This window comes from Mytilus galloprovincialis, chromosome 10 (genome assembly GCF_965363235.1).
Source record: "Mytilus galloprovincialis chromosome 10, xbMytGall1.hap1.1, whole genome shotgun sequence".
NCBI lineage: Eukaryota > Metazoa > Mollusca > Bivalvia > Mytilida > Mytilidae > Mytilus > Mytilus galloprovincialis.
Window position 1 is genome coordinate 33,508,449 of NC_134847.1, and position 25,071 is coordinate 33,533,519.

General features: G+C 32.8%; 2 protein-coding genes across 13 annotated transcripts in view; both read right to left on the minus strand.

The window, feature by feature from the left end:
• The window catches only part of LOC143047425 (dynein axonemal heavy chain 1-like), a 125,123-nt gene extending 125,015 nt beyond the window's left edge, over positions 1-108 (minus strand). For all 6 annotated transcript variants that reach the window (XM_076220482.1, XM_076220483.1, XM_076220481.1 and 3 more), the window contains exon 1: positions 30-108. The gene's annotated coding sequence lies outside the window, so the exon portion shown is untranslated. The remainder of the gene's footprint in view (positions 1-29) is intronic.
• A 7,034-nt stretch (positions 109-7,142) lies between these two features.
• Positions 7,143-25,071, minus strand: part of LOC143047421 (uncharacterized) — a 30,203-nt gene continuing 12,274 nt past the window's right edge. For 2 of the 7 annotated variants that reach the window (XM_076220467.1, XM_076220466.1), the window contains exons 6-15: positions 21,829-21,926; positions 20,050-20,216; positions 19,239-19,556; positions 17,721-17,834; positions 16,517-16,639; positions 12,175-12,276; positions 10,743-10,890; positions 9,855-9,929; positions 9,387-9,502; positions 7,143-8,690 (exon numbers count right to left, since the gene is read on the minus strand). In XM_076220467.1, the coding sequence (XP_076076582.1) occupies positions 8,571-8,690; positions 9,387-9,502; positions 9,855-9,929; positions 10,743-10,890; positions 12,175-12,276; positions 16,517-16,639; positions 17,721-17,834; positions 19,239-19,556; positions 20,050-20,216; positions 21,829-21,926 (1,381 nt within the window). In that variant the 3' untranslated portion in view covers positions 7,143-8,570. Of the gene's footprint in view, positions 8,691-9,386; positions 9,503-9,854; positions 9,930-10,742; positions 10,891-12,174; positions 12,277-13,339; positions 13,444-16,516; positions 16,640-17,720; positions 17,835-19,238; positions 19,557-20,049; positions 20,217-21,828; positions 21,927-25,071 lie in introns of those variants that run through there. The other 5 variants (XM_076220468.1, XM_076220471.1, XM_076220469.1 and 2 more) reach the window with 5 other exon arrangements.

A 25,071-nucleotide genomic window follows, 5' to 3' on the forward strand; every position in this document is an offset into this window, starting at 1 on the left:
TAAAACTGTTTGACATTATTACAAATTACCTTCTTAGAAATACATCCAGTAAATATTGTTTCAGAAATGACAGGTTCTTTTTCGTTTACAAATGGCGTGTTTGGTCTTGGCAACAGAATCTGCTAAATGAAAAATTACGTCCCGGTAGTAACTGATACTGCAGACTAACCTCTTTGATACCAATGTGAAAATAAAAATTGTTTTCAATTTTTTTTCTTAATTATTTCTATCAAATTCGGCACAATTTAGGTGATGATGATATGGTTCAATCAATGCCATAAATTTTAAAGATGTCTATTTCTTTGTCATGGTTTTAGCCGTTTTCTATTTAAAAAGCGCGGGAAATATAATAACTTTTTATGAATTCATGTGTTATTATAAATAAAATATTTGAATTTACTGAGGATTTTAAAATGACAGTTGATGACAGCATGACAATAAAATATACACTTTCCTTTAAACAATAAGAAAATCAACAGATTTTGATGCATCACTTTAATTTTTTTTCCAAAAATGACACTAACGATAATTATTTGAGACCTCTGACGAATTCTGATAAGGGTATTTCGACTAATCACTGTAAAATTTCATACAAGATGAAAATGACTGTTTGAGGCCTGACAAATCACTGGAATAAAATTGTATTGTATGCCGTTTTTTGACATTTCAGGACGGCATGCAAATATTAAAATATAAGGAGGAAACAACATAGGCAGATCCAGGGGGTTCTGTGGGGCCAGCCCCCTTTTGTGGGGAAACTTTGGTTGATTATTTAGGGAAACACTGAAGCATGACTGGAGCTGGCCCCCCTATTAAGGTAAGTCAGTGCCCCCACCCTCTTAGATCAGTCTGTGGGTCATGCTTAAGGGCATACGATACAGTTTTGAACCTGTATTTACAAGTTGATGAAAATTTGCATATAGGCTATTTTTTACCTGATTAAATCAAATATGTAATAAAAAATATACCTTCATGTGCTACTTTTTGAGTAAAATGAGGTCGAAATTTTGTATATTTGCTCAAAATTCAGATTTGTGTCCGTATTTTCTTTTTCGAAAGAAAGACATAACTTTTTTGTTTTAAAAGATAAACACAAATGGTTTTTTGTTCAATTATCGGTAATTTCTGTATTTTATAAGTATCATTAAAAATTATGCAATTTTTATTCAGAAATAACTCATATTTATCAAATGTTCATGATAAGAGGAACAAACGTCATTTTTTGCTGCATGTTTATCAAAATTTTTAAAAATCCTCTATTTACAGTTTTATAAAATTTGGGTCACATAATCTTCTTGCAAAATGAAACAAATTGCCGTTTTAAAAAATAGGGGTCCATGCACTCGTTTTCAAATTAAATCAGTTTGAATGATAAAAATCAGTTGAAAAATGCATCTTTTCCCAATATGTCATAGTTTGACGTTGCAAAAATAACAGTTTACGTTAGCAACGTCATTACCTCCCCTGTAACTGTATCTTATGCCCTTAAACATGAAAACTTTAAATATGGGATGTATAGGGAAACTAGGTTCACTCCTACACTATTTTTTTTATCATATAACTTATTACGAATATGATAAAATATTTGATTCATCTTATGAAAAAAATTGAACCTTTAAATGTTATCCTATGTCCTAGGCAGTAAATCTTTTCCAGTTTATGAACAAGCTATTAAACCAGAAATCTTGGCTAGGAAATATTATATGTATAATTTAATTCTTATATTTTGACTATCTATTTGTAAACCAGTCAAACTTCAAATAAATTCTTCAACTTATATAAGTAAGTGTACCCAACTTTTAAAGAAAGAACAAAAAAGCTGCCAGAAAATATCAATCTTGTCTAAGAAAAAATTTTAAAAATAAATAATCCATCAGGAGTTGTCTCCCATAGGCCTTTCTATAAATTGATATAAAAGAAAACATATTTTCTATTGGTCAAAGTGGCTTCCAAAAGACTTAATGTTTTGTTAACAGTGGCGGATTCAAGGGGGGGGGGTTCCGGGGGTTGGAACCCCCTTTTTTTGGACGATCAATGCATTTGAATGGGAGCATATAGTTGGAACTCCCCCTTTACTCTGGGTTGGGAACCCCCTTTTTAAAATGGCTGGATCCGCCACTGTTTGTTAATGATATTGTTTATATATTATTTGTTAAAATGTGTTTACATGTTTTTGTTTAAACATACTTTTAATTACTCTAATCAAACAAGGGTTATTAAATTAATGTTAAAAACAAGGAATTATTTGAATCTGGAATACTTTTAAATTCTGGAAAATTACTTAGAAATTAATGATAAAAATAATCCAATTTAATATGGTTAGCCATGCACATGGCTATAAGGTTCATTTTACTTTCACCAATATTTCAGTAGGAACTATTAACTTACCCCCATTCATAGCTAACCTTCCTTAATAGTAGGTTAGTTTTCATCATACATTTCTGGTCGATTTTACAGAATACAAAATGATTCCAGATTCAAATAATTCCTTGTTTGAAGTCGTGTTTTACTACCAGTAATGCTTTCATGATTTTATCACTTACTTTTTATTCCCTAGAATGTTTAAATAGCCACAATCCGGTCTTCTTTTCCAATTTTTCAGCAGATACAAATTATCCTTATTACCATATTTTAATTCTGTTATTACCTTGAGCAAGATGGGTTCCACTAGTGGAGCGCAAACTGCCTACTCTAGCTACCAATACATCGATCTGCTTGAGCCCCAGTTTTTTGGAGTGGTTTGTGGTGCTGAATAATCTTTTTTGTGTATTTTGTTGATAATTGGTTGACCATTTCCCATATTTTTTCTTTTGGTTATGGTGTTGTCTGTTTTTCTTATATTTCTGGTTTTTTTTTATGCTCCCTGGTGTTACCCCTTATTGTATTTGCAATATTTTACTCTGCTACTCAATATCTTAATTCACTTCATTAAACAGCTTATGCATAATTGTATCCCCCCTTTTTTTGGGGACGATCAATGCATTGAAATGGAGACATATAGTTGGACTCTCCCCATTTTTTTAAATGGCTTGATTCACACCTGTTGATTTTTCTTCATGGATTTTTTATAGAAACTACAAGGCTGATGAATCATTTCACTCATAAACGCAATATATACCAGTAATTAGAATTGAAAAATTTAACAATATTTCATGAAAAAAGTTCCACAAATCTGGATTTTCCATATGGAAGGACTTTCTGCAAGTGAGTTGGAAATTAATTGTGCAAAAATAAAATATAGAGAGAAAACGACTTGACACACAAGATCTGAAGATGGAAATCATGAGTAGGCTTGAATGTTGTTAAAATTTAAGTGTTCTAGTCCTGACTCCTGAAAATGCTTGATATATATAGATTACTGTTGGTTTTCCTGTTTGAATGGTTTTACACTTGTAATTTTTTGGGCCCTTTATAGCTTGCCGTTCAGTGTGAGCTGAGGCTAGTTTTAAGACCGTACTTTGACCTATGATGGTTTCTATTTTTTACCAATTGTGACTTGGATGGAGAGTTGTCTCATTAGCACTCATACCACATCTTCTTATAACTATAAAATATTTCCCACTAATTGTTAAGGACCAAAAGCAATCTTTTTGCATCTATAAATGTTGAAAACTGTTGTCCTTGATCTGCGCATGAAGTGTCAAGATACAGTTCGTCTGTCTGTCTGTCCAAAGTTAGAAGTCAGAGATTGTCTGTAGACCAGTTATATAGTTATTTTTTTGTCATTTAAGGGGGAAAAAAAGAATTTCATTAGACTATGTATGTTAAATTTCAAAATATTGTGTACTCTCAACAATTTTTATGGTTACATTTTCTATAGACTCTTACTATATGTTGAAATCTAAATATCTTTCGGATTTTTGTTAGTTCAGTTTCTATTTCATTGGCAGTAACTCCACATATTTTTTTCTAAATATCACTGAAATATATTCTTCATATCTTTCTATTCATATTCAACAGATGATCCTACTCAAAGAAAAGCACCTTCGTAAATTGTCAGGTCAAAAAGATGGCATAAATTTTCTCTCTCTGAAATATGTTAAAATAACAAACCCATGTTACATGTTAAGTTCAAGCTAGGCACAACTGGACAAGAATATAATTTCAAGGACATCTTCAGACAGCACACATGTTTTAGAAGCCTTGCTTCATTGTCCTGTGGTCAGTTCTCCATCTACAGTGAACCTAGCCCTACAACCCTGAGGTTGTGAATTTGAAGATGGACCATTGCTTGTTGCAAGGGGTGTTAAGAATTAGATCTAAATAGACTAGAACTGTCAAGGAGAGGCAAAAAATACCAGAGGGACATAAAAAACTGACAACGCCATGGCTAAACAAGAGGCTCTAAAGAGCCTGTGTCGCTCACCTTGGTCTATGTGACTATTAAACAAAGGAAGCAGATGGATTCATGACAAAATTGTATTTTGGTGATGGTGATGTGTTTGTACATCTTACTTTACTGAACATCCTTGCTGTTTACAATTATCTCTATCTATAATGAACTTGGCCCAGTAGTTTCAGTGGAAAATGTTATTAAAAATTTACAAATTTCATAAAAATTGTTGAAAATTGACTATAAAGGACAATAACTCCTTAGGGGGGTCAATTGACCATTTCGGTCATGTTGACTTATTTGTAAATCTTACTTTGCTGAACATTAATGCTGTTTACAGTTTATCTCTATCTATAATAATATTCAAGACAATAACCAAAAAGAGCAAAATTTCCTTAAAATTACCAATTCAGGGGCAGCAACCCAACAACGGGTTGTCCGATTCATCTGAAAATTTCGGAACAGATAGATCTTGACCTGATAAACAATTTAACCCCATGTCAGATTTGCTCTAAACGCTTTGGTTTTTGAGTTATAAGCCAAAAACTGCATTTTACCCCTATGTTCTATTTTTAGCCATGGTGGCCATCTTGGTTGGATGGCCGGGTCATCGGACACATTTTTTAAACTAGATACCCCAAAGATGATTGTGGATAAGTTTGGATTAATTTGGCCCAGTAGTTTCAGAGGAGAAGATTTTTGTAAAAGATTACTAAGATTTACGAAAAATGGTTAACTAGAGGCTCTAAAGAGCCTGTGTCGCTCACCTTGGTCTAGGTGAATATTAAAGGAAGCAGATGGATTCATGACAAAATTGTGTTTTGGTGATGGTGATGTGTTTGTACATCTTACTTTACTGAACATTCTTGCTGCTTAAAATTATCTCTATCTATAATGAACTTGGCCCATTAGTTTCAGTGGAAAATGTTAGTAAAAATTTACAAATTTTATGAAAATTGTTAAAAATTGACTATAAAGAACAATAACTCCTAAGGGGGTCAATTGACCATTTCGGTCATGTTGACTTATTTGTAAATCTTACTTTGCTGAACATTATTGTTGTTTACAGTTTATCTCTATCAATAATAATATTCAAGATAATGACCAAAAACAGCAAAATTTCCTTAAAACTAACAATTCAGGGTCAGCAACCCAACAACGGGTTGTCCGATTCATCTAAGAATTTCAGAGCAGATAAATGTTGACCTGATAAACAATTTTATCCCTGTCAGATTTGCTCTAAATGCTCTTTGGGTTTTGAGTTATAAGCCAAAAACTGCATTTTACCCCATGTTCTATTTTTAGCCATGGCGGCCATTTTGTTTGGATGGCCGGGTCACCGGACACATTTTTCAAACTACTAACCCAAAAGATGATTGTGGCCAAGTTTGGATTAATTTGGCCCAGTAGTTTCAGAGGAGAAGATTTTTGTAAAATATTACTAAGATTTACGAAAAATGGTTAAAAATTGACTATAAAGGGCAATAACTCCTAAAGGGGTCAACTGACCATTTCAGTCATGTTGACTTATTTGTAAATCTTACTTTGCTGAACATTATTGCTGTTTACTGTTTATCTCTATCTATAATAATATTCAAGATAATAACCAAAAACAGCAAAATTTCCTTAAAATTACTAATTCAGGGGCAGCAACCCAACAACGGGTTATCCGATTCATCTGAAAATTTCAGGGCAGATAGATCTTCACCTGTTTAACAATTCTACCCCATGTCAGATTTGCTCTAAATGCTTTGGTTTTTGAGTTATGAGCCAAAAACTGCATTTTACCCCTATGTTCTATTTTTAGCCATGGCGGCCATCTTGGATGGTTGGCCGGGTCACCGGACACATTTTTTAAACTAGATACCCCAATGATGATTGTGGCCAAGTTTGGTTTAATTTGGCCCAGTAGTTTCAGAGAAGAAGATTTTTGTAAAAGTTAACGACGACGACGGACGACGGACGCCGGACGCCAAGTGATGAGAAAAGCTCACTTGGCCTTTTAGGCCAGGTGAGCTAAAAATTGACTATAAAGGGCAATAACTCCTATATGGGTCAACTGACCATTTCGGTCATGTTGACTTATTTGTAAATCTTACTTTGCTGAACATTATTGCTGTTTACAGTTTATTTCTATCTATAATAATTTTCAAGATAATAACCAAAAACAGTAAAATTTCCTTAAAATAACCAATTCAGGGGCAGGAACCCAACAACGGGTTGTCCGATTTATCTGAAAATTTCAGGGCAGATAGATCTTGACCTGATAAACAATTTAACCCCCATGTCAGATTTGCTCTAAATGCTTTGGTTTTTGAGTTATAAGCCAAAAACTGCATTTTACCCCTATGTTCTATTTTTAGCCATGGCGGCCATCTTGGTTGGTTGACCAGGTCACGCCACACATTTTTTAAACTAGATACCCCAATGATGATTGTGGCCAAGTTTGGTTTAATTTGGCCCAGTAGTTTCAGAGGAGAAGATTTTTGTAAAAGTTCACGACGACGGACGACGACGGACGCTGGACGCCGGACGCCAAGTAATGAGAAAAGCTCACTTGGCCCTTCAGGCCAGGTGAGCTAAAAAGAAAAAGACCAACAGACAAACAACAGCACACAATAGAATTTCCCTTCAAAGGGTTCTACTTGTCTTCCTTCTTAAAATGGCAGCCTTATATATCCAAGGATGGTAAAAGTGGTGTTAAACCCTAAAAAAAAAAATAACAAACAAAGAAGCAAAGTTTTCAGTCCATAACACAACTACCAACGTTATCTTAAAACCTGCCAAAGTAAATTCACAAAAAAATATATATATTTAACATTTTTATTGTCTGAAGTTTTTATCAAAGTACTTCACAAGTTCTCAATAAAAATGAACAAACACATCAGAGACAAATGTAGAAAAAAAATATTCCACAATCCATAGATATCTATTACTTAATTTTAATTTGATTACTTAAAACAAACATACAATTCATCTTTAACAAAATAGTATTTTTCTATAAAAACAACATAATGGCAGTGATATTTAATGATGTAAAAAAATAAATCAATCTAAAAAATATCAATGAACAGCTACTTCATGAGCCTGAAACATGTCTTTCTGCAGAAACTGTGACAAAAACATTTTCATTTAAAGAAAATTTTATTTTTTATCAAATCTTTATAGAATGATAATTTCCGAAAGACTTAGGTTTCATTAATTTAAGTTGGATACCAAATTTTGTGGCTTTCATTGGTAGAGGTGAACCATGAATTTAAATGTACACGTTTTATATCGGCTTATGTATGTACACTTTTGTAAAACCACAGAATCAAATATCCATGAAAAGACAATTTTTCCTTAATCAACAAAAATTGGTACACAGAAAAATAAATGATCTCACATTTTACTGTACAAGCAAACAAGAAATCCTAAATAAAATGCTTTGCTGAGCACAGCCTGATACAACCGCAGACGACATCCAAAAAATTGTCTCACCTTTTACACAAAGTTTCACATTTTATAGAATGAATAAGCAAGAAAATTAAACATTCAAACAGTGCTAACTTTCACTAATGATACCTTACACAGCATACAAATTTAAGAAACTTCAATCATGGAGGAAATATGGAGCTAGATCAATAATGGCTGAAGTGAAAAATATTGATCTGAAAAAGTAGCTTACTGCTACAAATCTTAACAGTGTGTAAAAAATCCTTGATATACCTAAACAACAGATATCTGAACAAATGTTAAATGATAGACTAGGTTTATGCAGACTTAAATGTAGTAACATATTCAAATATTTTTTTTACCAATTACATGGTTAAAATAAACCTTTTTTTTTTACTTTACATGGTAAAAATAAACCATGTTTTTTTTTTCAAATTTACACCATGTTGTTTTACTTTACATGGTAAAAATAAACCAAGATTTTTACATTCACATTATTAACAAGCAGCACAAAATTAATGAAAGTTGTTGTACATATTCAAATAATAAAAATGCCCTATTTCGCATTTCATAATGATATAAATCCAAACAAATGGATGGAGTATATATATATAAACTGGTGAATGATATGAATAATGTGTCCCTTGGTACCAGTCCTGTTTCCTGTAGCAGCTGCAGCTTGGTATTTATTTGAACTGGTAAACAATATGAATTAAGAGTCCCTGGGAACCAGTCCCATTTACTGTAGAACAGCTGTAGCAGCTGCAGCTTGGTATTTCTTCGAACTGGAAAATTAAATGAATTATGAGTCCCTGGGTACCAGTCCCATTTCCTGTAGAACTGCTGTAGCAGCTGCAGCTTTGGCAAACTTTTTATTTTGACTGGCAACAGAAGGCTGATATTCTGTTCCATTCACAATAACCTGAAAAGAAATGTAGACTATAAAAACTAACCATGATATTATTTATACTGTACTCTGCCATGCATAATCTGTTTTATTTACTTCAAAATTCAAATTGCTAAACAGAGGTTTAGGACAGAGTACTGCAAGCAAGAAATAGATAAAACCTTGATTTCAGGATTTTTTTGTTTACATTCAGCTTTGCTCTTTCTTGACATTGTACAAAGCGCCCTTATTTCTTTTTACATTTATAATTTACCGGATCCAAATTAAAACTCAATGAATTATTTCAAATTTCTCCTGTTTTTCCAGGTTTTTTTTGGGATGATTTTTGCTTATTGCTACACTATTGAAGTATTCTAGAATCATTTACAAATGTTTTTCACTGGAAGTTAACCAATCAAATTTCTCCCCTTATTTAATCTGAGTACAAGTTTTAGTAACCAAGTAACTTAAAATTTACAAAATATTCTATAGAAACCCCAAATAAATACTCAAGAGATATGTTTATGACACTGAAATATTTTATTGCAATAAAATGTAGGATTAATTACCTACAACAATTGTAGGTAATTAATCCTACAGTAACTGTCAAATTCAAGGGAATATTTTTTTTAAACCTACTTTCTTATTCAACAAGATGTTACGTACCATGCATGATTTGGTGATATTACACCTATACATAAACTTTTTAATGGTATACTTTATGGGGCTTACCTTAAACAGAAAGTTCTTTTTATGATCAGGTCCACCTTCATGTACCATTTGAAAGTCTGGTGATCCCCATCTTCTCTTGTTACACAATTCAACAAGGGCTGATACTGGATGTTTACCTGTAAAAATAATTAAATTGCACTATTATCTGAAATAAGTATTCAGTTGCACTATTCAACTAGTTGCCGGGACAGCACAAGTGAGAAAAAAAATTGAGTTGAGATGACTTATGATAATCTGTTCATCGCTATGACGTTAATCCATTGACAACAGCACATGCACCCTGAGTTTCTAGCAATAATTTTTCATATCACTCTACTGTGCTGAGAAAGGAAATTATCAGTCAGTAACATTAAAGGAAAATATTATAAGTTATATGGTTCGCTACTGACCCCATACAGATCCATAGAGGGTTAGTAAAATCCATAGGGGGTGAGGCCGGATTATTGATTATGTTTTTATGTGACTTACCTGACAAGTCCTTCTTGACAGGAGCATTCAGATAAACCTTTTTACTTGGGCGGTATTCATCTTGCGATTGCAAACCTACAACAAAAACATGATATGGTTTTGATGTAAATCACAAAATATATTACGAAATTATTAGATTCAGGAGTTGTTTTTCTTAGATATGAAGTTTCATTCAAATTAAAGTTTTTGTACTGAATTGTATATTAGAGGGTTCTAATTTGTGAATCAAATTAGTCAATTTACAAAAAAAAAAAAACAACGTTCTTTTAAGAAGGATACGTGTAGTTAGCTGGATTTTCGCTGGCATCCCCTGGTTTTTGGTGGGGTTCTTGTTGCTCATTCTTTAATTTTCAATGTTGAGTTTTGTGTACTATTGTTCATCTATTGGTCTTCTTCTTTTTTAGCCATGGCGTTGCCTATTAATTTTCAACATTTGAGTTTGTATGTCCGTCTGGTATCTTTCGCCCCACTTTTTGTGCCGTTTAACAATGATTTGACTACAGGTTAGTTTAGTCAAAACATAATTATTTTTATAGTTGATTGGGAAACAAGTTATTAAAACTTATATCGATCCCTTTCCACTTTGCAGGAGCGGGCGCTGCCTTGTAGCAGCATTAGCCTGCTCTTTTTTCGAAATCTACAAGGGTGTCTTTTATGTACAAGAGATATTGCTCTCTCTTAACACAGGTCAGCCATTTATCGTCCCCTTCCAACGGAATATCATCGCTTTTCAAGACCATACTCGAAAATGGTATCAAGGAAGAGTGGAAAATTAAGTCTCTTAAATTTTTTCACCGAACGGGGATCGAACCAGGAACCTTTGTGTTAGTGGTCTGATGCGCTAACCACTACACCACAGCTCTCTCTGATTACAGGTTGATTTCTTACCTTTACGATCCATCTTAAAATCCAGAGCTAGAGGTTCCAGACCACCCTCATTATTTTTGCCCAGTCCTGTGCCTTGTTGCCATCCCATCTTTTGAAGCAGAGCCATGCCAATACCTCCTTTTACTGGAGCAGCCCTGTGGAACTGGTCCTGCAAGAACATAACAGTTTACTACCATATCTCAACTATAGAGGTATAAACAGCATAGGTGCGAATATTCTAAAACACTAAATATTGATATAACTTATTTATCCTAAAACAGGTCAGAATATTGTCTAATTTGGGAAAGTCAATGAACCTCCAATATTATTTTCATCAAATACCTTTGATACTTGACTAAAAGTCCATCCAACTACAAGTCGGGTGTCATTTTCAGTTTTAAAATCTGAAGTTTAGTTTTGACCCTACATTCAAAACCATAACATTTAATTTTTGCTTATATACTGTAAAATCAGAAATAATCGCGTGAATGTTGAACAATTTACAAAAATGTGAGTTTAAAAAATTGCATTTTTCAGAAAATGATGCGTATAAGTACTGCTATTACAATAAAGATAGCAGCTTTTTGTTTTTGCGAAACCTATCCTGCCACAATTTTTGCAATAATAAATAGAATATTTTAGACTTGTTTTTGTGGGAGGAGTGAGGTGTTTGTTCTACTATATCTTTATTCTGAGTTTTTTAAATAGCAATTCAAATATAAACTTTAATAAACATGTCTAACTTGTTTCATCTTATGTCAGTATTTCAGGTAAAATGAAAGTCACCGATAGCACGTATGACGTAGTATGTAAAGGGAGATCACCCAGGAGTAAAAAATACACGGGCAATTCAAATGGGTATAAAATCGTCTTTTTTCTTATGAATAAAACGGAATATTTAAGATTGAATCCGATTTTTATCTTTTATTTATACTTATGGACACATGATAACAAACAATTATATTATATGGAAAATCACTTCCTGTGATCTTAAAGCATTGAAAACATATTGATATATACATTATTAATACACGTAATAGACATTTACAGACACAAATCAAAATGAAAATCTCAAGTCAGCAATCTTTGAACCTGAAAATAAACCACAATATAGCTCAAGGAATGAATATCAAGCACTGAAGGAATTACAATGGCTTTTTCATTTTCTTTATAAAATGTTATTGGAACCTTTTATTAAATTAACACCACATGAAAATAAAACTGGTAAATTGGGACACTGAAAAATTTGTTGACTAGTTAATGTGTCCTATTTTCTTCTTAACATATCATGTTTGAATATTTCTCATTTAAGCCTGACAAAGCCATCAGTATTTTCCTCCAAATCAATCTTTTGAAATTTTCAAGAAAACATGTATAAATCTTTCACTAATTCCAATAAGTTAAAAACTTTTAGAAAGCCATTAGAATTCCTAAGTTGTGCTTGACTTCATACCTTCATCTCTATAATAGATAAACTCTTTAAGATCAGCTTTTTGACAACATGGGTTGCAAATTTCTTTCGGTACCTCCTATATCTTGTTACATCTGCTATGGCCTGTAATAAATCTCGTTTCTGACATTTTTGCCAAACTCTGGCAAATCTTCCTATTTAGTAAAACACCTTTATTTTTAAGATGTTACTACTACATAAAAGTTGCTTGCCAAAGTACAATGAAGTCTGTTGTTTCATTTCAGTGTTCATCCAAAAAAATACTGTTTGTACCGTTTTGATTGTATTAATGTTTGTTTGTTGTCTATAATAGTAGTTTTCAAGATATTAGAAAAACTTGCATTTACTCCTATGTTCTATGTTTAGTTATATCAGCTATGTTGGTTAGAACATTAGGCCCATTTTTTAAAACTCAATACCCCAATGATAAGTGCGTCAAACTTGGTTCTGACTGGCCCAGTAATTTCAGAGGAGAAGATTTTTGTAAAAAGTTAAATTTCAATGCATATTTATGTCAAGCGATGAGACTTGCTCACTTGACCCTACAGCTCAGGGGAGCTGAAAAGGTGCATTTACCTCGATGTAAAATGGCTGAAGAAAACAATGAGCATGTAATATTACATTAAATTATTCAACACTTGTAAAAACTTCCACTTCTTACCTGAACTGATTTGTAATTGTAAATAATTACAACATTATTTCAAAATGAATTTGGCAACATTATTTTGTAAAATACAAATAAAAACAAACTACTGTAGATTCATTTATACCGTGGGTATCAATTTTCGTGGTTTGAGGAAAACTTACATATTAGTGGATATTTGATTTCGTGGTTTTTGGCAAAGTCTGCACTCATTCCTATAGAAATGCAAAATTTGTAATTCCTTGAACATTTAAATTCTTGGTTCTCCTGTACCCACGAAATCTACCAAAATTGGTATTCAAGGAATATTAATGAATCCACAGTATTATGCTTTTTTCAGAATAAACAAATCTGAAAATTATTACTGATGACCTTTAGTATATAAATATCTATTGTTTCATTTGTTTGTTTGTTTGGTCTTAGTTGTTTTTTGTTTTGTTAAACATTGAATTCTAAAATGTCATGCACATTAATACCAACATACACTTGTAATCTTCATTCTGCATCCATATTTTACATACTCACCAACATTTAGTTGACACATGTCAACAACTGATCAAGGCTCATGTGTCATCAATCTGGTTTCCATGGTTACACCACAAGTAAACAGTAGCTGTTGTAAAATTTATCTATAGTGACATGTGTAATGAAACAGAAGCACAGCTTGTTCTTGATTTCAAGTTCTTTCATCATGGTTTTTATATATTAAAAACAAATTGTCAAGCAAAAAAGCCCATATGGTAACTATTGAAAACTGATTTCTCAGCTTTGAAAATGTGCAAACTTGAAAAAAAGCTAATCCCTTCGAATCAAAAAACAAAGAGAAGGATTGAAACAACATTGTAGTGATTTCTGGTCCCTAAAAATAATAACTAAAGGCTCTAAAGAGCCTGTGTCGCTCACCTTGGTCTTGTGCATATTAAATAATGGACACGGATAAATTCATGACATAATTGTGTTTTGGTGATAGTGATGTGTTTGTAGATCTTACTTTACTGAACATTCTTGTTGCTACAAATATCTCTGTCTATAATGAACTTGGCCCAGTAATTACAGTGGAAAATATTTTCTACAAATTTACAAAAATTTATGACAAATGTTAAAAATTAGCTATAAAGGGCAATAACTCCTTAAGGGGTCAATTGACTATTTTGGTAAACTTATTTGTAGATCTTATTTTGCTGAACGTTATTGCTGTATACAGCTTATCTCTATCTATAATAATATTCAAGATAATGACAAAAAACGGCAAAATTTCCTTAAAATTACCAATTCAGGACAGTAACCTAACAACGGGTTGTCCGATCCATGTGAAAACATCAGGGCAGATAGATCTTGACCTGATAAACAATTAAACCCTGTCAGATTTTCTCTTAATGCTTCGGTTTTTGAGTTATAAGCCAAAAACTGCATTTTACCCCTATGTTCTATTATTAGCCGTAGCACTTTTTGGTTGATTGGCCAGGTCATGCCACACATTTTTTAAACAAATCACCCCAATGATGATTGTGGCAAAGCTTAGTTTAATTTGGCCCAGTAGTTTCAGAGAAGAAGATTTTTGTAAAAGATTACTAAGATTTACCAAAAAATGGTTAAAAATTGACTATAAAGGGCAATAACTCCTTCAGGGGTCAACTGAACATTTTGGTCATGCTGACTTATTTGTAAATCTTACTTTGCTGAACATTATTGCTGTTTACCGTTTATCTCTATCTATAATAATATTCAAGATAATAACCAAAAACAGCAAAATTTCCTTAAAATTACCTATCCAGGGGCAGCAACCCAACAACAGATTGTCGGATTCATCTGAAAATTTGAGGGCAGATAGATCTTGACCTGATAAACAATTTTACTTCATGTCAGATTTGCTCTAAATGCTTTGGTTTTTGAGTTATAAGCCAAAAACTGCATTTTACCCCTATGTTCTATTTTTAGCCATGGTGGCCATCTTGGTTGGTTGGCCGGGTCACGCCACACATTTTTTAAACTAGATACCCCAATGATGATTGTGGCCAAGTTTGGTTTAATTTGGACCAGTAGTTTCAGAGGAGAAGATTTTTGTAAAAGTTAACGACGACGGACGCCGGACGACGACGGACGACGACGACGCCGGACGCCAAGTGATGGGAAAAGCTCACTTGGCCCTTCGGGCCAGGTGAGCTAAAAATAAGGCACTTCCTGCTATGAATACTTCAGTTTCTTTTTCAAATGTATATATTGCAAGGAATATCCTATTTATACCTGTTTCCTTAAGCAAGATAGTAAGTATGTTGAGAGCCCTTATTAGGCTGATAAAATTTCCAAACAATAAAACAAAGTAAAATTACTTTCTTTACTTGAAACCAAAATATAAAGCTGTATAACTGTTTCATTCGCTTTTTTTTTTGCATAAAAGCTATAAGTCTAAATTGCATCATTGTATTAAAATTCAGATGAGTCAGTTTAGAATTATATTGCTTCAAACCTTGAGATATGTTCAAAGATTGGAATAAAATTGAGCAAAATCATGGAAAGCTTTGACGAAGAAAACTAAGAACATATGAAAAGGTAAGTTTTGTTCGTTTGATGAGGTATGGCCAAAAAAGTGCTTAGTTGTTGATCTACCAGCTTTGGTATGCTGTAAAGCACTAGATTGGCCATACCCAATAATAGCTGCATTTCTAGTACCTGCAAATAGACTAACAATTAGAATTCAGGAATGGTTGTTTTTCTCAAATGTCTTTTTCTCTCTGGACTATAACTTCTTTTAAACAAATCTTAAATCCTGCCTTTATCATTGATGAAATAGGGATTTTAATAATTAATTTATACAATTTTAGTCATATTACCTAATTTTATTTTACTGTTCATTGAAATTTTGTTTTACTTAGCTTTAAATTCCAAATGTCAACAAAAGTGTTACGGCATGTTGCATTATTAAACATGTACCATCAAATTAGTTAATTTATACAAGATTTGTATTAAATATGTTTTCGATTAAAATTTACAACAGAGCATTAGCATGTACGAAGTAAAATGAATCAAGTTTCCTTGTTAGTAAGGTGGACCATGAACTCAGCTAAACCTTTAAGCGTATAACTTATTTTTAAGTGATACACATGTCACAGCCAACTGATCAAGTCATGGAATGTGAAACAAAAGGATGGACTTAGAACTTATTTGACAAGCTATTTTCTATATCAACCATGCTTAGCAATACATTCATGGTTTACCCATCTTAAATTACTTACAAAATCGAAGACTTTTCTGTTTTGTTTTGATATTTTAAAATTAAAATTATATATCTGTTTTCCACACATATAAAATATGACAAATTTATAACAATTAAAGAAAAGATTACACTTGTTTTATAACTTTACATATTTATATCTTTCATATATTCCTCCGTTCTTCACTTCGTTTATTTCTTGAAATCAAATACTGGAGCACTTCAGTTTATTCAATTTCTTGGAAACATGTAAAATAACTTACCCTTTTTAAGTAAATTTGTTTAAATATGAAAAAAAACCTCAGCAATTATTAAGTCGGAAAAAATTGTATTCTTCTAGGGAAAGGTTATCAAAATACCAGACTTTAAACATATCTACCAATAAAATTTGGACAAAATTACTAATTTAAAATTTTATGATGACATTTATGAGAATAAAACAACCATATCTGAACACTTGTATGTTGTGTACCATTAATGATAAAACCTACCTTTTTTGCCCAAGCCTGACGTTTTTTATCAGGACCCATTAATTCTTCCTGAGATAAAATCTGTGCACCAGTACTGCCGATGAATTTTCCAGGTAAATTCTTTGAACTTGCCCATAAACTTGCCTAAAATCAAAGAATGTAACTGATAAGAAATGTTCATATCATTTTATAAATCTTAAATACATCAATGCAATAAACTGAAGAATTTGTTTGTTTTAGGAGAAATTATGAGTATAATAATTAGGTAAAGTATCAACTTTCAAAATTTGGTAAACATTTAGATAAAGATATAAGAAGATTTGGTATGAGTGCCAATGAGACAACTCTCCATCATACATTGGAATTACTACAATAAACTGTTTATATTTTCAGATGTTTTCTTGTTTCCCCAAAAAAATCAAGAAAAGATATGTCTAGACCTTCTTCAAAATTTATGACACCTTCTATGCGATCAATCAAAACATTATAATGCTGAATGAAAATTTTGTTATTCAAACTTTAAAATAATCACAAGAAGACATTTTTAAGCTCCCTGGGCACTATACTGCAGATTTATTTATTCTCATGGGTACCAAATTGTGGATTGCAGAAAAAATTTGTCTTTTCATGGATATGTCATTTGGCGGTTTTGCCCAAGTTTGCATACAACATAATAGAAAATTTAAAATCATGGTTCACCTGTATCTAAATAAAACCATGAATAATTGAAACGAATTATAATGAATCCACAGTCTTAGGTTTATTAAAGTACTGTGGATTCATTATTATTAGTTGGATACCAATTTTTGTGGATTTCATGAGAAACAAAGGAACCACGAATTTAAATATCCAACAAATTACAATTTTGTAAAGAATATATGCAGACTTTGCCAAAACCATGAAATTAAATATCCACAAATATGCAAGTTTGCCGTTATCCACGAAAATTGGTACCCACAGAAATAAACTAATCCACAGTACTGTAAATTCAGAAATTATTGCGAGGTTTTTATTATTGCGAATAATGCGACTGGGTGAGAATCGCAATAATGATAACTTGCATTTCAATATCTGGCACAAATGTCTTTATGCACATCTTCTTGAAATCACAATAATTAATCTCTCGTTTTTGTTCATTCTTCAAAAATGGCAATAATAAATGCACGCAATATTTTCTGAATTTACAGAAATGAATGACCATATTTCAGACTAAATGATGACGTACATTATGTTGTGCTTTCTGCATTGCTGACATTGCAGCCAAATCTTTTGGATTTTCTGCTAACTGTCTGGCAGCCTTGATTCTTTCTGATATAATGGATCTTATGTCAACAGGTTTCTGAAAATATAAACAAAATATTTAAAATAACCATAAATTATGGGTCAATCAGATCAAGAAACATACATAAACAGAACAGAATAAAAACAAGAATGTGTCCCCAGTACATGGATGCCCCATCAGCACTATCATTTTCTATTTTCAGTGGACCGTGAAAACTGGGGGAAATCTCTAATTTGGCATTAAAATTAGAAAGATCATATCATAGGGAACATGTGTACTAAGTTTGAAGCTGATTAGACTTCAACTTCATCAAAAACTACCTCGACCAAAAATTTTAACCTGACGTGGGACAGACGAACGGATGGGCACACAGACCAGAAAACATAATGCCCTTAAATGGGGCATAATAAAAAGATGTGGTATAATTGCCAATGAGACAAATCTCCAGCAGACATCAAATGACACACGAGTTAACAACTATAGGCCACTGTAATGCCTTCAAAAATGAGCAAAGACTACAATATCTCCAACAAACCTAGGTAAGATTTTTCTATGAAATAATGACCAGCTTCACTTAAATCACATTTGAATTTTGATAAAGCTAGAGAAAAGTTGTCTCCTTGTCTGAAATAAAACAACATTATTTTTTTAAATTCAATGTTTTTTATAATGCAAATAATGCTATTTGGAGAGTATCGCAATAATAAGAACTCACATTTTTATATAGATACATATATCTGTATGCAGATTTTGCTAAAATCGCAATAATGAATCACACATTTTGTTCATTCTTTAAAAATGGAAATAATAAATGAACACAATAATTTCTGGATTTACGATAGATATATATCAAACTGGAGCTGTGAATTTTTAACAATTTAAGAAACTACTCTAATCTTGATCATTAGAGGTTTTTATTATGTAAATGTTTACAAAAAAATATGCTTTAGTCTCAACAGATCTTGTGTTTGTGTAGAGAAGACAACTACTGAAATTATACCCTTAAATATCACTGATAGATGGAAAATTCATGGCCAAATTATTAGTAACACCATGGCATCAAACAAATTTTTGTAAATAGGAATCTTATGATATATAGTTCAGACAAATCTAGTTCCAACTGGATACACATATTTCTGAGTCCTCAATATTTTCACAAAAGACAGAACTTATGTATAAATTGTATCTGGATCACATGTTAACAAGAATGTGTCCATAGTACATGGATGCCCTAATCACACTTTCCTTTTCTATGTTTAAAATTGGGTCCCAAACTCTAATTTGGCATTAAAATTAAAAAGATCATATCATACAGAACATGTATACTAAGTTAAGTTGATTGGACTTCAACTTCATCAAAAACTACCTTGACCAAAAACTTTAACCTGAAGCGGGACAGACAGAGGGAGGAACCAACGAACAATCAAAGCAAAAAAATAAATAATGGGGCACAAAAATTACCTCTTGTACTTGTGTTTCAACAAAAACTCTATCCTCGTCTTTCACAGGCATCAACTTGACCTCTGTTGACACCGTTGGTACAACAGCCGTAACTGTTGTCGTAGTTGTCCCCCCTGAAGGAGTTGTTGATGGCAAGGCAACAGCATTTGTAGTCACAGCAACCACAGAGGTTTTCACTGTTTCTGTTTTCTGAACTGGTACCCACTCTAACTCCTTTGTTCTGTGCACATTACCACTATCAACAGGGAACTGCAGGCGTAATGTTGCTTGTTGAGTTATCTTCTCTTGAGCATTAAGGATTGGTAAAGGAACAGCATTCTGGCAAGAAACATAGAAAATATACATGTTAACATTTTTAAGTAAATAAATAAATAGTTTTGGAATATCCTGAAGAGTTTATTTTCGCTTTATGTGGTGTTTTTATTACTATTTTATAAACAATGCTATTCTTATGTTGTGCTGTTTCAACCTTGTCCCAGGTGAAAGTGGAGAATTGAGTGCTCACAAACATGCTTTACCCAGCCACATTCTTTATGTGCTTGAAACTACTCAGGAGCCTCTGATTCAGTGATTATTGTTGATTTATGTTTGTCATATAAGTTTTTTTTTGTAAATTGTTTTCTTATAAAGTAATTAGTCTTCTGGTTTTAATTGTTTCACATTTTGCATGTTGAGGCCTTTTAAAGCGGACTATACAGTATTTGTTTTTCTCATAACTTTATTGAAAGTAGAACTGCCAAAAGTTTAAATGGACAGGTAACTATTAGGTGAATCTGTGGTAAAGTATGATTGGGTTCACAATAATAATTACCCTGATATTCAATGTAATAGATTTTTCATTGACTTTAAATGGATGATGAATCAGTGAGTCCTCATCATCGTCACTTTTCTTCCCACCCTCATCAGATGATGAAGAACTAGTCAACCCAGCTGGTCGATGTTTCAATTTTTCCTTAGATGCAATTCTTGCACAAAACTCTGCAAATAAAAACATATCATATCAATGCTTTAATGATACAAAATTACATATATAACACTAATTTACTTGTTGCTAAAAGGTAAAGAATAAAAATTACGGTTGGAAATTACAAGCAACCTATCAAAAATAATTTTCATTGGATTCCATCAGGATAAATTTGCATACCCCTTGCTAAAAGATTTCAAATCACTTCCTGAATATCATGAATATATTTAAATTTCTATTCTATATATAAATTGTATGCTATTTTGATGAGACATCATACGTTTGAGCAATAATGCTATTACTATCAATTATCAATTATGCATCTTTTTTTTTTTTTCAATTAAAGAACCTTAGTGAGCGCGCTCACATACCCCACGTCCCCACATTGTCATTGGAGAAATTAAATAAGTGTAAGAAAAGGAAACTGTATAAGAAAAAAAAATTGAATCATAATTTCCTGTCAATATGCACATCTACATAGTATGTCCTTATCATCTACAAAGTTTCATGAAATTCTGTTGTGTGGTTTCAGAGGAGTTGCGATGACAAAGTGTTGCAGTAGTACATAAATTCCAAGCGAGAGGAGTCAACAGTATAGTGAGGCAAATAAGTTCAAAGGGGCGTAACTCCTAGAAAAAAAATTGAATTGCAATTTCCCGTCGATATGCACAACTACATAGTATGTCCTTATTATCTGAAAAGGTTTTGTGAAATTCTGTTGTGTGGTTTGAGAGGAGTTGCGATGACAAGATACAGGACTGACGGACGGACTGACGGACGGACGGACTGACGGACGGACGGACGGGTCAAAAACATTATACCCTCCGCAACCCGTTGCGTGGGGTATAATTAAATCAATTTGAAAAATATGGCAAATGCTTTGAAATAGAAATACCATAATTTCTTTTAATATTGCAGACGACAATCTTACATTTACAAATATCTGCTCTGCAGAATGCTAAATTGTTCTTTTAAAACAATTCAGGATAGTAAAATCAATCAATGACATAAGGCAACATAAACAAGTATGTGTCCCTAGTACGAGGATGCCCCATCCGCATAATCATTTTCTATGTTCAGTGGACCGTGAAAATAGGGTAGAAACTCTAATTTGGCATTAAAATTAGAAAGATTATGTCATAAGGAACATGTGTACTTAGTTTCAAGTTGATTGGACTTCAACTTCATCAAAAATTACCTCGACCAAAAACTTTAGCCTGAAGTGGGACAGATGGACAAACGAACGAACAAACAGAGGAACGAAATTATTGCGTTTACAACTCTGTCACATTTTTCCTCATAATAAAAACCTCACAATAATTTCTGAATCTACAGTAATCTATACATAGCTGATGACCAAATATTCAGCATTTCTATTCATTGGTTTATTGGAAAAGAGTAATGAAAATATTTTTTGGTTGAAAGAAAAGACAATTGACAGAAAAAGTGATTGCAATATAGCCCTTACTTCTTGAATGGGGTATAATATAATACAGTAATTTCTTAACCACCTGATACAACCAGAAATTATGACCCCTCTCATTAAAAATTATGATATTTAGACTGTCAGTTTAGTATAAAATAACCAAGAATAATTGGGGTCTCAACTAATAATATAAATCTAACCTGTCAGCTCATCAATAGATTTGCCACCTGCCTTAATTGAAGCAAAATCTACACCAGCTACCGTTGACCCAGCTTTGGCCATTGCTAAGGCATTTTTCCTGGAAAAGCCAAAAAAAGATATACACATAAAAATAAACAGTCTTACCAAAACGTAATTGAACACTCTCAGCTTGCTGTATTATAAAAGTAAACTGCTGGACTTAGGCTGTTTTACGCTGTTTGATGGGGTTGTTGTCTCTTTGACACATTCCCCATTTCCAATCTAAATTTTATGGATATTATATTTTAAAGAAGATAAAAATCTATTCATAATTTACAAGTACTTGCTTAAGTTTGATTAAACTAGATATCATTGAGATGGGAGCCATCTCTGTGGGCCCCGCTGTCAATAACGTGGGGTAAATAAGTTGTATGGATAATCTGATATGAAGCATTACTTGAAGTTATTACATAGTCTCATGTGTGATTTTGATCTAAGATTTTAAGTTAAAACTGATAAATATTCTCATCTTACTTTCATAGTATAATAGTGATATGACTGCATGATGTGAACTCATTGATTACTACTCTAAGGTGACTTCTGGATATATGGATTGATGTTTGAACAATATGTTTAAAGGTGCTGCCCAATTGATATTTGTCACATATTTTTAGAATTATGCCTTCAATATATTATGACCCACCAAGTATAAAGTATGAAATATTAATGGTTCTTGAGAGGTAGAGCGGACACAATTTGTTAAGAACAACGAACAGATGGACAGACCGACAGACTGATCTTAGACCTAGGATGCATACATTATGACACATTCTCTTGTGTTGGTTAATATATATGTTAAGTTGAAAATGTTTGTCAGGTATAAAGTATGAAATAATAACAGCTGTCCTCTCAAAATATAATGTGGATCAAATTTGTTAGCGATGGACAGACCAACAGACAGACAGACCTTTGACCTAGGAAGTGGTACATATATCATGACACACCCTCTGGTGTTGGTTAAAATAGATGTCAAGTATAATATTTGAAATCATAACGGTTTTCAAGATATAGAGCGGACACAATCTTCACCACAGGACACAGGGTTGTCAACTGAAACCAAAGTTTTTTTGACGTTGACCTTTGACCTAGGAAGTTGTACATACATCATGACACGCCCTCTGGTGGTGGTTAAAATGTATGACAAGTATATACTTTGAAATCATAACGATTATCTAGATATGGAGCGGACACGATCTTCACCACAGGACACAGGATTGTCAACTCGAAACCAAAGTTTTTGACCTTGACCTTTGACCTAGGAAGTTGTACATACATCATGACACACCCTCTGGTGGTTGTTAAAATGGATGTCAAGTATAAACTTTGAAATCATAATGGTTATCTAGATATGGAGCGGACACGATCTTCACCACAGGACACGGGGTTGTCAACTGAAACCAAAGTTTTTGACCTTGACCTTTGACCTAGGAAGTTGTACATACAACATGACACACCCTCTGGTGTTGGTTAATAATCAAGTTAAGTATTAAGTATGAAATCATAACGGTTCTCTAGATATGGAGCGGACACGAAAGTGTTACGGACGGACGGACGGACGGACGGACGGACAGACAGACGGACGGACGGACGGACAGACGGACAGACGGACGGACAGACTGATCACTATAGGGCGACCCGCCGTCGGCGGGGCCCTAATAATATTTTGTTATGATTTTACAACCAGAAAACTTATCCTTAGGGGACAAATTTGTGTTTATGGTAATTATTTGAACAAGAAGAAATAGAGGTACAGGGATGAACAAAAATGTGTCCCTAGAACATGGATGTCCCATCTGCATTATCAATTTCTATGTTCAGTGGCCTGTGAAAATGGGGTAAAAACTCTTATTTGGCATTAAAATTAAAAAGATCATATCATAAAGAACATGGATACTAAGTTTCAGGTTGATTGGACTTCAACTTCATCAAAAACTACCTCAACCAAAAACTTTAACCTGAAGCGGGATAGACAGACGAACGAAGGAAGAAAGAGACAAATGGATGCACAGATCAGAAAACAAATGGGGCATAAAAAAAAACACATACATTGTAATATTCCATGCCAATCAAAAGTTTTAATATTTGGTTGTATACCTCAAGTTCTTTGTTTGGATGTTTCCTCAAATATCAAACTTTTTTTTTGAAAAATTTGATTGCACAATGCATACTATCATATTGTTTTCAGTCAGACACTTGAAAGATAATTACAGTATAGGGGGTTATTTTCGTGGGGTGTAAATTTTCTCTTATTTTTGCAACAAATCGCCAAAATAAATTCCAATAATTTAAAAGTACACATGCAAAGGTATTGATAAAAACATTGAATCTGCCAAAATAATAACCGCCAACATATTTCATTTACCTTATTCAAAGGAAATCACAAAATTTTACACCCGCGAAAATAACCCGCTTTACGGTATAGATTTCATAATGAGCGAGAATGGGATATCGCTTGGTATCAACTCAAGTTATCTAATTTCAATACAATAATAAAAGAGCCTTCTGCAAGTTTCATTATTACTATTTACAGCAGATTCCAATGAGTATGAAGCTATATGTAGATTCTTTGGTTAGCTTCCTTGCTAGCTCAACCATGAAATCATTATTAGGTAAGGTACACAAGCCTGTGGGTGGAGTCAATAGTTAAACAGAGAACCAATCAAAACTAGTGACAGAATATAAACATTGTAAAACTAGTTTTACAAGTCAGTTTAAAAATAAGTTTTCAATCTAAATTTAAAATGTATTGATTCACAAGCATGTTGTAGGTGTATTTGAATTGCCAATTTTATTTCAATCCACAGATATTTTTGTTATAAAATTTTAAGCATAGATTACTCTCTTGATTTTCTATGATGTGCTAGCGTTTAAAGTTTACAAAAAGTCCTATTACAACCTTTAAATTAAAAAAAATTGTGCTAAGTCACAAAAGTCAAGCGCACCCTAGAAGGTGTACTTGAATTGGTCCATATTTATGTATATTTGTTTAAACCAATATCTAAATTTCTAAACTTGTTTTTTAGGAAATCATTGCTAGCACTGCTTGCAATAATCCTCCATCTATCAAGTACCAAATTGCCAACTATGAGAGTACAAGTGGAAATGATGTGGATTTTCTATAAAATTTCTATTTGTTTAGCATTGAATCAACACTAAATATTATCATCTTTAAACAAAACATAAACCGTAACTCCACTTCTAAT